The sequence below is a fragment of the Melozone crissalis genome, unplaced genomic scaffold, assembly GCF_028551555.1.
Source record: "Melozone crissalis strain CALT ecotype California unplaced genomic scaffold, PUWL_Pcris_2 ptg000021l_1, whole genome shotgun sequence".
NCBI classification, from domain to species: Eukaryota; Metazoa; Chordata; class Aves; order Passeriformes; family Passerellidae; genus Melozone; species Melozone crissalis.
The window spans coordinates 2,234,519-2,247,940 of NW_026535799.1; the positions used below are offsets into that span (position 1 = coordinate 2,234,519).

At 50.0% G+C, this 13,422-nt stretch overlaps 1 protein-coding gene across 1 annotated transcript; it reads left to right on the forward strand.

Annotated features, from left to right (window-relative positions):
* The first annotated feature begins 638 nt into the window (after positions 1-638).
* Positions 639-1,622, forward strand: LOC128937676 (olfactory receptor 14A16-like). Its single transcript, XM_054277467.1, has one exon. It carries the CDS (start codon positions 639-641, stop codon positions 1,620-1,622), a length of 984 nt encoding a protein of 327 aa, XP_054133442.1.
* The last annotated feature ends 11,800 nt before the right edge of the window (positions 1,623-13,422 follow it).

Sequence of the window (13,422 nt, forward strand, 5' to 3'; positions counted from 1 at the left end):
ATCCTCTGATCTGGGCAGGGTCTTGTTTATCCCAGGGTGATCCAGGAATGTGATTGTGCTCTGATTGCAGCCAAAGGTGCAAAGCCAGGGCAGTTGGGAACAAGCCCATCCAGCCCTTCACCTTCCCTGAGCCACAGGGAATACTTTGGCTCTCCCATCTCTCAGTGGCAAACTCTGTGCTCAGCAGAAATGCTGGGGATTTCTGACCTCAGAGAGCCAGAAATGATGTGTGGGTAGGAATATAATTCCTAAAACAAACTCCTGCCCTTTGTGTCTTATAGGACTGTGAATACAGATGCTACAAAGCCTTTCTGCATTAGGAGTGATTCCCCTGACAAATCCTGAATATCCAGCCTTATCCCTCTGCCACATGGCCACAAACCCAGAGCAGCAGGGCAGGGATGACTCCTCGAGAGCCCCCATGCACAGGCCTGGCTGCTCCTGGCACACTCAGCCAGCACAACTGGAGCTCAGGCAGGGACCTGGGTGAAGGTTTTCCCAGAGCAGGAACAAGGATGGGTGAGTCCCAGTGGTAGGGACAGTCTGCAATGAATGGCCCAGGTTTGCTTCAAAGCACCCTCTCCTGACTTATCCCTGTCCTTTCTTCATGAACAGATCCCCATGTGCAGGCACAGCAAATGTCCAACAGCAGCTCCATCAGGCACTTCCTCCTGCTGGCATTGGCAGACACGCGGCAGCTGCAGCTCCTGCGCTTCTGCCTCTTGCTGGGCATCTCCCTGGCTGCCCTCCTGGGCAACGGCCTCATCATCAGCGCCGTAGCCTGCGGCCACCACCTGCACACGCCCATGTTCTTCTTCCTGCTCAACCTGGCCCTCAGCGACCTGGGCTCCATCTGCACCACTGTCCCCAAAGCCATGCACAATTCCCTCTGGGACACCAGGGACATCTCCTATACAGGATGTGCTGCTCAGGTCTTTTTCTTTCTCTTCTTCATTTCAGCAGAGTTTTTCCTCCTGACCATCATGTGCTATGACCGCTACGTGTCCATCTGCAAACCCCTGCACTACAGGACCCTCCTGGGCAGCAGAGCTTGTGCCCACATGGCAGCAGCTGCCTGGGCCAGTGCCTTTCTCACTGCTCTGATGCAAACAGCCAATACATTTTCCCTGCCCCTGTGCCATGGCAATGCCCTGGGCCAGTTCTTCTGTGATGTGCCCCCGATCCTCAAACTCTCCTGCTCACACACCAACGCCCTCAGAAAGCTGGGACTCATTGCTGTTAGTGCCTCTTTAGCATTTGGCTGTTTTGTGTTCATTGTTTTCTCCTATGTGCAGATCTTCAGGGCTGTGCTGAGGATCCCCTCTGAGCAGGGATGGCACAAAGCCTTTTCCACCTGCCTCCCTCACCTGGCTGTGGTCTCTCTGTTTGTCAGCACTGGCACATTTGCCTACCTGAAGCCCCCCGCAATCTCCTCCCCATCCCTGGATATGGCCCTGTCAGTTCTGTACTCGGTGGTGCCTCCAGCCCTGAACCCCCTCATCTACAGCCTGAGGAACAAGGAGCTCAAGGCTGCAGTGTGGACACTGATGATTGGATGCTTTCAAAAACATTTAAAAGCTGGCCACTTTCTGCAAATCATTTGTAATAAAAGTCATCCTTGATACTTTTTGTTGCTTTGGTTGTGGTGTTTTTTCCTTTGTTTTACTTTCATCATATTGTCCACAGATAAATATCATTGCTTGTGCCATTTCTCATTTTGTTACTTTCTGCCTTCTCTGTGGCCACATACTGTGTCAATGAGGGGCTACATCCCTGGTGCCCCTAAAGGATCTCCCAGCAGAGTTTTCTGCAGAGATGCCCTTTTGTTGCCTTCTCTAGAGCTGCAGCACCAATGTCTGTGTGCAGAGCTGGGGGCAGATCAGTGCTGGCACAGCAGCTGTGCCCAGTGGCAGCAGCACTTGGTGTTGCCAGTGCTGCTGCTGTGGCCCTGCCCCGCTGCCCTGGTGGCCCTGGTGTTGCTGCAGGGCCTGAGTGCTCTCGGGGCCGGGCACAGCCCCGGGGGTGGCAGTGCCGGGGCTGCAGCAGGGACAGGCCATGGCCAGTGCTGGGGCAGCGCTGACACCTCAGCCCAGGGCCTGGGGGCTCCAGGCTCCTTGCCCAGGCTCTCTCAAGAACACGCCCAGGCCAATGCTCAGCACAGAAAACCCCCATGAGCAGCCCCAGGCTGGCTGTGGGCAGGCTAGGGGCAAACAGCATGGCTGGGGCTCTGCAAGGGCCCTGGGGGAGACAGGAAGGAGCAGCAGAGCAGGGGCTGGTCCACCCCCAGTGCGCTGCACAGCCCAGGGCAGCGTCCCAGAGCGTCCTCATGCAGCTGCCAACAACATCCCCCCTCTGCAGCCCTGGCCTCTCCCCCAGCTCACACAGGTGCCCCATCCTTGCAGGCACAGACACGACAGCACTGGCTCAGCAGCCCCTGTTTGCATTGCACACAGCAGGGGGAGCACCCCAATGCTGTTGCTGTGGGGACATGAACCTGAGGGAGCACAAATGCCATCAGCCCCTGGGGCCAGCAAGGGTTGGGGGACACCAGGGAAACCACTCAGCTTTGTCCTGGCCTCTGCAGTCAGCCAGGAAAGTTTCTTCCCCTGAGCTGGGAGTTTCCTGTCCCACTGCAGACGCTGTTGCTCAGAGCCAGAGCTGCCTGGCAGCCACCCCCAAACTGCCCTCAGCATTTCCTCTGCTTCACATTTGCTTTCTTTATACCCCCTGCTTCACATTTCTTCTAATTGCCACCCCAGGGGGCCCACAACTGGACACAGCACTCAAGGTGCTGCCCAACCAGTGCCCAGCACAAGGGAAGAATCCCTGCCCTGCTCCTGCTGGCTACATCATTCCTGATGCAGGCCAGGAGCCATTGGCCTTCTTGGCCACCTGGGCACACTGCTGGCTCATGCCCAGCCTGCTGTCCATTTGTCCCTGCAGGTCCCTTTCTGCCTGGCTGCTCTCCAGCCACTCTGTCCCCAGCCTGTAGCACTGCAGGGGTTGTTGTGGCCAAAGTGCAGAACCCAGAGCTTGGTCTTCCTAAACCTCACCTTTTTGGATTTGGGCCCTGGATCCAGCCTGTCCCAGGCACTGTGCAGAGCCCTCCTACCCTCCAGCAGATCAACACTCACACCCAGTTTGGTGACATCTGCAAAGATGTCCTTGGTTCCATGGGGCCCCTCAGTGTCACAAAGGCCTCTTGGTCACACCAGGCCCTGCACTGTCACACTGGTCTCCTTGGATCCATGAGACCATGCAGAGCAAATGGTGTCCTTGTTTCCATGGGGCCCCAAATATGACAATGGTCTCCTTGGTTCCATGGGGCTACACAGTGTGACAATGTTCTCGTTGGTGCTGCAGTTTCACAGGAGCCCCTTGGTTCCATGGGCCCCCGCAGTGTCAGAAAGGCCGTGGAGTGTCCCAATGGTCTCCTTGATTTTCCAGTGTCAAAATGGTGAAACCCCTTGGTTACACAAGGCCATGCAGTGTCACAATGGCCTCTGTGGTTCCACGAGGACCCAGAGTGTCACGGTGCACTCCCTGGCTCCATTTGGCCCCAGAGCACCACAGTGGACCCCTGGTTCTGTGGGCCTGCACGGTGTCACCATGGTCCTCTTAGTTCCATGAGGCCTTGCAGTGTCACAGTGGCCCCAGAGCGTCCCAATTATCACAGAATGACAGAATCAAATAGGCTGGAAAAGACCTTTGGGATCATCAGGCCCAACCAGTACCCTAATACTGCCTTGTCACCCAGACCATGCCACTAAGTGCCACTGGAGAGGGACAGTGACTCTGCCACCTCTCCCCTGGCCAGCCCATTCCAATGCCCACTCACCCTTTCTGTGAAGAACTTCTTCCTATTGTCCAGCCTAACCTTCCCCTCGTGCAGCTTAAGGCTGTGTCTTCTTGTCCTGCCCTCCAGCAGATCCACACTCACACCCAGCTTTGTGCCATCTGCAATTTGTGAATGGTGGACTCGATCCCCTCACCCAGATCATCAGTGAAGATATTAAACAGGACTGGGCCCAGCACAGATCCCTGGGGGACACCACCAGTGCCTGGACACCAGCGGGGTGCAGCACCATCCCCTCCACTCTCTGGGCCCAGCCTCCAGCTGGCTCTTTACCCTGGGAAGGGTGAACATGTGCAAGCCATGGGCTGCAGTTTTTCCAGGGAATTCTGTGGCTCATGGTTTTAAAGGCTTTGAAGTCCAGGCACACAACATCCACATCATTTCCTGCATCCATAGGTGGGTCACCTGGTCATAAAAGGAGATCAGGTTGGTCAGGCAGGACCTGCCACCCCGAAATTCATGCTGACTGGCTCTGATCCGTCGACCATCCTGTGGGTGCCCTGTAATGGCACTCAGGGTGATCTATTCCATAACCTTGCTGGGCACCCAGGTCAGGCTGACAGGCCTGGAGTTCCCCAGATCTTCCTTCCAGCCCTTCTTGGGGATGGGCTCACATTGGCACCTCCAGTCATCTGGGCCCTCCCTTCTGAGCCAGCACTGATGGTAAATGATGGAGAGCAGCTTGGGGAGATCATCCACAGCTCCCTCATCCTCCTGCGATGGATCCCATCTGATCCCACACACCTGTGAGCATCTGAGTGGCTCAGCAGGTCCCCAACTGCTTCCTCCTGGATTACAGGGGCTGTTCTGCTCCCTGCGCCCATTTACCAGCTCAGGAGAAAACTTGTCCTGAGGACAGCCTGTCCTAATATTGAAAATTGACACAAGATATTAAGTAGCTTAGTCTTTTACTTATCTTCAGTTACTCTGTTCTCAACTGCAATCAATAAATGGTTGTGGTTCTCCTTCTCCCTCCTTTTGCTATAAACTTTTTATAAAAACATTTTTTATTCTTCTTACAGAAACCGCCAGGTTAAGTTCTAATTGAGCTTTCACCTCTCAACTTTTCTTCCTGCATAACTTTACAATATCCATAAAAACTTCCTGAGTTGCTGGCCCTTTTTCCCTGAGTTCCTACAAAAACTCCATGCCCTGCCAGGCCAGTCATTTACCTCACTAGCTCATCTTTTGCCACACTGGGACAGGCTGCTCCTTCCCCCTTAAGATTGCTTTCATGAAATGTGTCCATCCTTCCTGGATCCCTTGGTTCTTAAGGCGTGTTTCCCCTAAAAAGATCAGTACCAGATTTAGTACTCCACACATCAGCATCCTAAATAGATCAAAGTCTGCCCTTCCTAATTCCAGTGTAGAAGTTTTGTTGCTGCCCCTCCTTCTTTCACAGAACATTGAACACTTGATTATTTCATGGTCACTGTGCCCCAGGCAGCCTCTGAGCCCCACATCTGCCACCAGCCCTTCTCTGTTTGTGAACAGCAGGAGACAGAGCTTTCCTTGGCAGTGGGAGTGTTACCAAAAATTTAGTAAAACAGAAAACTCCTTAACACCAATGTAGCATTAAGAAGCAGCATTCTTTATTCAGCTGGATGCACGGGGGATAACTCCTCCCAAAGCTGTGCATGCTGAGTACAGGAAAGTTTCTGTTTCTATTCTGTATTTTGCACACATATTCATTGATTGTCCTAGACTAGACATATATATGATAATAATTTCCCCAAAATCAATAACATATTTCCCCTCCCCTTTATCCATGTGTTCTTCCAGACCCTAGGGGTCTCTCTGGTGGTCCCTGGTGGTCATGGACCCCAATGTTCCAGTGGGCCTGGCTGAGCTGGCAGGACACTGAGGCTGGTGAGCTTCCAGTTCCCCTTCTCACACAATGGACATTGTGTGGTTTCCATAGGCCTGGGGTTGTGGAGAACAAGCTCCAGGTGTGAGTTCACCAGGCAGAGACAATTTATCATCTGGTAGCATGAGGACACAGAGTGGGCTATTACATCATAGACTGCCTCTGTGACATTACATAGCCAGCTGTGACATCACAGATAGGCTGTTCTATCACAGATCATCATTGGGGCATTGGAGAATGGGCTGTGACATCACAGAGGGGCTGTGTGACATCCCAGCAGGGCTGTGTCAGGTCACTGGGTTGGTCACTCTGCCCCAGCTCCCCCTCACAGTTTCTCACAACAAGTCCAATGCTGTTCATGCCCAGCAGGGTCCCTGTCCCCCGGGATCCCCCCGGCCCACCTGGAGCCACAGCCTCCACCAAAGGATGTTCCACAGGATCCACCCCAGAGCCTGACATGGGATCAAGGGGCCAGGGCTGTGTGACCAGGACATCAAGGACAGGGATTATCCAGGTCACTGTGGCCTGGGTTGGGTTGCCCAGGGCAGGAAAGATGTCTGGCAGCTGGAGCAGGGTCTGGGAAGGGCCTTCAAGGTGGGGCTGCAGCCCTTGGGCTGTGAGCAGAGGCTGAGAGAGCTGGGCTGGTCCAACCCGGAGCAGGGAAGGCTGAGGGGCTCCTCATGCCATCCTGGCGGTGCCAGCGAGGAGGGGATGGAGAACACAGAGCCAGGCTCTTCACTGGGGGGCCTGGTGGGAGACAAAAGCCAATGGGTGGAAGGGGAAAGAGGGGAGATCAGCCAGGGCATGAGGAGATGAAATGAGTCAGGCTGCTTTCAGCTTTTCCTCAACACCAAGAGCAGCCTGACCTCCCTTCTCCATCCACCACTGGCAGCTTTCCAAATCAGGAATTGTTGGAGCTGTTTTTCCCCCACTCCAGGTTGAGCATCCTGATACAAGAACCTAATTATGTTTATATCTATCACAGAACCACGTTGTGAGCCCAGGGCAGGACCCAGCCCTTGGCCTTGGTGAACCTCATCCAGCTGTCCTGGGCCCATGGCTCCAGCCTGTCCAGATCCCTCTGCAGAGCTTCCTGCCCTCCAGCCACACTCCCACCCAGCCCGGGCTCAATTGGGAACTGACTGAGGGTGCCCTCGATGGCCTCATCCAGATCAGCAATAAAGAGATTGAACTGACCTGGCCTCAATCCTGAGCCCTGGGGACAGCCCTGGATGTGACTCCATTCCTCAGCTGCTCTGAGTGCCAGGGGTTGGATGAGGGAAATGGTGGGGAGGGGGTAGTGACAAAGTGTGATTGATTGTCAACCACAAAGGGTCTTGATTTTCATATCTGTTCAAACTGCATTAGGAGGTGCTGGGGATCAATATCCACTGGGGATTGCTGATATCAATCTATAAAGAAGAAAATAAACCAGGACAAAACAGTTCTCTCTGCATTGTTTTCAATATGGTATATTCACTTTGAATAGACTTATGAAATCTGTCTAAATAACCACAGAAGAATTGAAAACTTAGATTATTCCCATGGACTTTTCTTGTTTTGGGTCTTTTGAACAAATACTTATGATCTTTTCTCACTTAATTCCTGAAGTGAAGAGCTCAAGGAAGAAGAGGCCCTGGAGTAGGAAAATTCATCATCAGCCTCCAAGCGGCTGAGGATCCATCCCTATCAGAGCAGCAATGAACAGAAACGGGCACAGCTTTGTGGCTGCCCATGCTCTGGGATGGGCCCTGGGCCTGGAGCAGGAGCAGCTCTTGAGGGCCCCAAGGCCGGGGCTCTTGTGCTGCCCTGGGCAGATGGGATGGCAGCAGGGGCTGCAGAGCTCTCAGCACCTCAGCCTGAGGGGAGCAGGGCAGACAGGGAGCCTCCTTTGGCCTTGGCTAAGCACCTTCTTCCATGGTGGGGGCTGAGTCCTGTGGCAGCTGCAGCTGCTGCTGTGCCCTTGCCAGGGGCTGAGGCTGTGGGGCAGTGGCCAGAGCAGCCTGGCCTGAGCAGAGCTGTGGGGCCAGAGCTGGCTGGGCTGGGGAGAGGCCCTTGGTGCTGCCCAGAGCTCAGGGCAGCTGGCAGAGCTTGCAGGGAGCTGGGCTGGGCTCAGAGAGCCTGGCCCAGAAACCATCAGTGTCCATCTCAGCCTGGCTGAGCATGCAGGGGCAGGACTCAGGCCAGGCCTTGTGGGCCAGGGCCAGCGCCTGTGCAAGGCATTGCAAACAGGCAAGTGGCCCAGAGAGGAGGCTGCTCTGTGCCCTTGGTGGCATGGACAGAGCAGGGAGGGGGCCCAGGACATTTGTCAGTGCCAGCCTCTGTCCTGATGTGTTGGCAGCCCTGGCTGCTGAGCCCAGCTTTGGCCTGGGCTGAGTTTGGCTGTGGCCCAGCTCCATCCTCCTGCAGGGCTCAGGGCCTTTTCCCGGCCATGGCCAGCCCTGGCTGCCTCTCTGCTGGCCCAGAGGCTGGCAGAGCCCAGGGCAGGGCTGTCTGTGCAGCCCCACAGGTGCCACAGGCTGTGCAGGAGCTGGCAGAGGCTGCCCAGCAGGGAGGCCATAGGGCACAGAGCCCCAAGGCTGCTGTGGGCACCACGGCACAGGGGCCGTTCCCAGCCGCAATGCTCCTGGCCTGGGCTGGGCCTGCACAGGGGCTGGGACACCATGGCTGGGCCAGCACAGAGCCACAAAGGGGCCACGCAGCCGCTGCCGGGGCTGACAGCAAGGCCAGGCACACACAAGCAATTGCTGAGCATGGCCTGCGCTGGCCAGGCCTGACTGTGCCAAAGGCAGAGCTCAGCTGCCCTTGGGGGCTGCAGGAACAGTCAAGAGTGCAATGTGATAAATGGATGTGATTTGTGCTGACTAAATTGTAACTGTATCAATAGCTTGGGAAAATATTAGAAAAGTACATGTGATTAGTGTTGTGAATCAGAGGGGTTTTTTTGTAGATGATACATTTGAAAATACAGGATACAGGAAATTGGAATCAGACTTGGGAAGGACAAAATAGGAAGAAAGACTCCAGACCAGGGCTGGCATCAAGACGAAGTTAAGATGACTCCCAGGGCAGGATCATCCTTAAGAAGAATAACGTTGGGACAATTCCAGATAGGGAGTCTAAAATACTGGTGTTATCTAAAAAATAAATAAATTTTAATTGGAACATAATGCTTGCTTACATAACACAAAGCTTAATGCCAGGTTATTCTGAGGACAGTGAGGAAGACTCAAACCTTCCTCCAAGAAGACCCTTCAAGAGCCTAGAAGACCCCATAGTAACAATGGGGTTGCATTGCATTGTGTAGTGTAGTGACATAGATATTAGGAATAGAAAATAGGAGGAGATTTACAGAGAGATATTGATGAATATGTATTAGTATACAGTGTATAAGCTGTGTTGGGAGTTCTTTGTCTTTTGTACGTGAGGTAGGGTAGGAAGTCCTCCCCATACCCCAATCAATCAATTTTGCTTGTGCTTTATCCAAACCACTGCCAAATTTGTTTTTGTAACTACCTGAGTATATTTTATTGTATTATAAAAAGGCTGTTTAATTAAAAAACTGCTGCTGAATTTTAGGTCTGTGAATTAATAAATTAGACATATGGGACCTCATTTATAACCTCAAAAAGCCTTCATGGTTGCGTTGGAGACCAAGGCTGCACAGGGAAATGCAGGGCTGCTGCGGGATGGGGAGGATATTGAATTCCAGCACACATCTCAGCTCTCTGATGATCCTGGCACCATGCTGGTCTCTGTTTCAGACTGGAGCAGAGCAGATGTTGATGGGACAGGAGCCCTGCGGGGCTGTCAGGGCCCTGCAGTTTGCAAGGTGCTCTGCTCTCCCTCAGGTGCTCTCAGGGAGATCCAATCCTAGCTGGGCACCTCAGGGCAGAAGTGGCACTGCCTGTTCATGGGCACACAACTGATGTCTGCCTGGAAAGGGGTACAGGTGTTAATACCTGTTACTTTCATAATATACAAGCAAATCTTTATGGTCTGTGTCATTGGAGTACTTTTAAGGACTGGCAATGTTTTCCCACCAGTAACAGGAATTTCCTGGATCTACTGGACTCTTCTTCTGATGGCAGGAGAAGAAATACTCATCTTCCCCTCTGCCTTTGCCACAAACACTCACTCTAATATTTCATGACCCCCTCTCTTCAGGTGTTTCCAGCTCTCCTGTTGAAATGGCCCTGTCTAAGAACATCTCTTCATTTAGAGCAGCTGCATCTATGTCCTTTCCATCGCTCCCAGATTTTCTCATCCGGATGCTCTCTGGCCATTCAAGTTCCTCTCAACTTACTAGTTACATGCTTTGAACATCAGGGAGTTGTCACATCTTTCTGAAGTTCAAATAAGTGTCACATTGGACAGCATCCTAATGGTGTTTATATCTATCACAGAATTACCACTTCTTATGTCTTTGTCCAAAACTCTTGCTATACGACAATCCCTGGGGAATGGTGGACATGTCAGATGCTGCTGGGACATCCCAGAGAGCCGTGGGAAGAGCTGTGATGGTTATTAAACTGTTCAAATGATCAGGTTCTGTTTGTTGGCAAGAAACCTTTCTGTGTCTCTGAGTATCACCAGGACCTGAGCCCAAAGGACACAAACTTGATGAGTTGTGGCTCCCAGTGCAGGGGCACTTGGACCTTGGCTCTGTGCAGGAGAGCTCTTCATCTCCTTTCTCTCTTTTCCTCCCTCTGGGCATGGAGAGAGCTCCTGACTTCAGCATGTGACTCGTGTGTGCAAAGAGCAAATCTGGGCAGAATCGGGGCAGGGAGGGTTTGGGGGACCTTGAGATCTGTGCTGGGCACAGAAGGTGTTTTCCATTGCTCTGAGACTGTCGGCTGTGAAAAGTGGATTTAATATCCAGCAGAGGAATGACTTTTGCATTTGATGGAGCTGTGCCTTCCCTTGGCTTTGTTGGCTGACAAGAAATTAACATCCCTCTGTGTCTCAGGCAGCTCCTTCTCCAAGGAAAGCAGGTGGGAGCTGGAGCCAAGGAGCTGAAAGCTGCAGGTGCAGCCTGGGCTGGAGGGAGCTCAGATTTCCACAAGGCTGCTCTGAGTGCCAGGGCTTGGATGGGGGAAATGGTGGGGTGGGGGTAGGGACAGAGTCTGATTGATTATCAGCCATGAAGGGTCTTGATTTTCATATCTATTCAAACTGCATGAGGAGGTACTTGGATTCAATGTCAATTGGAGATTGCATATATCAATGAATTAACAGGAAAACAAAACTAAATAGGACCTAAAAATGTTTTCTCACTGTCTTTTTAAATATCATGTATTCACTTTGAATACACTACTGAGATCTACGTAACTACAAATTATTTGGAAACTGAAATCAAATTATTCCCAGAGGCTTGGCTTGTTAAGGTGTTCCGAATGTTACTGAGCCCTGGGACACTGAATTCCTGCACTGAAGAGCTGAAGGCTGAACAAGCCTCTGGAGCAGGAAAATTCAGCAGCAGCCTCCAAGTTGCTGAGGATGTCAGCAGCCCCCACTGAGGCCACCCCTGCCCAGAGACCGTGGGGGAATGGGCAGACAAGGAGAGCATCCCTGGGGCTGGGGCAGCACAAGTCAGAGGCACCAGCGGCTCCAGCTGGGAAATGGAGTGTGGAATGTGGCTGGGAAAGCCCTGCCTGGGCTGTGCCAAGCAGGACAGACAAGCCCTTACTCCCATCCCCCAAACAACTCTCCCAAGGAGACATTTAAAAGGAGTTAGAATTCTTTGCGTACTCTGAGTTGGACTCACTGGAGAAATACCAGCAAGAGATTCTCAGGAGCTCAAAACAACAAAACGGCCTTTACTGGGAACTTTAGAAAATCAGAGAAACTTTGGCAAAAGGTTTATTATGACACTGTAGTGGTTTTGGTTGGTTAATTTAAGATTTTTCCCATCTTGAGATTTCTTAATTAATGGATTGATGAGTGTGGTGGGTTTTATTGTCAATTAATTATTTATGTATTTATTTTGTTGTGAGATAGCAGTGCGAGAAAGGTACAGTAGGCTTAAAATATTTAAAGGGTAGAAAGAAAATTTTATTAAAAAAAACTAAAAGGAAAAAGGTAGTAAGAATCAAAATAAACTCTTAGAACACCTGTTTTTTACAATGTTATTTTTACTGGCAATGTAAAGAAATGAAACCTAAAATTTCTAGTTATTTACTATTTTTGAAATAGTCGTGTTTTAGTTTACTTTGGGAGAGAAGTTTTTCTCTTTAAGGTTATGGAGATTCTTTTACAAGAGGAAAAAATAGCAGCTTTGTGGTTATTAATTTTGTCATGGATAACTGTGGTCTGGGGGACTTTGTTATTGTTGTGATAAATAGGTATGATTCGTGCTGATAAAAATTGAAACAGTAATCAATATTGATACAGTAATTAATATTTGGGAATAATAAAACAGTTAAAAGTAGTAATGCCAAAGAAGAGGGGGAGAGGAGGGGCCCCACCACCCCCCCCCTCCCGGCAGATGTTCACAAGGACAGGAGGAAAGAAGCTGAAGATACAGGTGCTAAAAATGAGCAGAAAGGAAGCAAAATCTGGTTGGGTCCCAGAAAACGCTAATTATAAGGGATTTACCACCTTGATATGTAGATGTAGTGATACGTTAGTCTTGGCTTACATTGTACTGGCTTGATGCGCATGTGTAACCCAAAGGTGAATTAAAGGACAAAGAAGAAGACTACAGAGCCTTCATCAGTGACAACCCCCAAAGACTTGTGCGACCACCAAACCAAGTGGCGGCGCATGCGTGGTAAAGGTGGAAGTGAAGGTGGAGATAGAGATATGACGAACCGAAAATAGGAGGAGTTGGTATTGACACATGACATATAAGGGGTGATTTTCACTTGGCAAGCTTGTACGTGAAGTGGCAAGGGTCCCAAAACCCTGCCCTCCGTACTCCGCGATTATCTTTTGCTTATACACTATTATTGGAACAAAATTACCCCTTATTTTAATCAAATTATATTGTATCCAATTTTATATTTTTTTTATTTTACCTACTCCATTAAAATTGCTACTACTGTTAATATTGTTTGGTTTTTTTACGATGGGATAATTGGGCAAACAAAACATTGTGAAGTTTTTTTTATTGCCAGAAGCTTTTTTACAGCTTGTAGATGGGCCATGTTGACTTATGGGGTATTGTTTTAAAGAATAATTCTTTAAAGGTAAAAATCTTTTTTATATAATTTTAATTTTTTTTTTATCTCTGGGAATAGAGATCTTCTCTTAGCGGTACTGGATTACATTTTAATTTCTGTATGAACTTTCGATGAAATTACAGTTATTTTAACATTTGTTTATTTCAGTATGGAGGTTTTTGCATTATATTAATTTCAATTTTTTTATATCTTAATAGTTTTATGTGTTATAATGAAAAAGAGTTTTTTCTTTATAGTTTATAAGAGGATTTTAGTTTTAAGATTAGGGTATTTTTTCTTCTTTTTTTTGGGAGGGGCAGTTCATTTCTCCTTTATTGACTTTCATGATTTTATGTTGCTTTTTGAAATGCTTGTATTTTGTTTTCCTTTTACTTGAGAGAGTACTGAAGTATAGAAAGGTTTAACACCTGACCTGCCAGTAACTTCTGGTGGAAATTATGGTTGGGTTGTGTTAGAATTGGTTTTATTGATTGTTTGGGGGTTTTTTTGTGTTTAATTTTAGTTGTAGGGTTATT

What these genes read in the sequence shown, in the direction of transcription:
- LOC128937676 (XM_054277467.1), top strand. Translation starts at nt 639, where the DNA reads ATGTCCAACAGCAGCTCCATCAGGCACTTCCTCCTGCTGGCATTGGCA.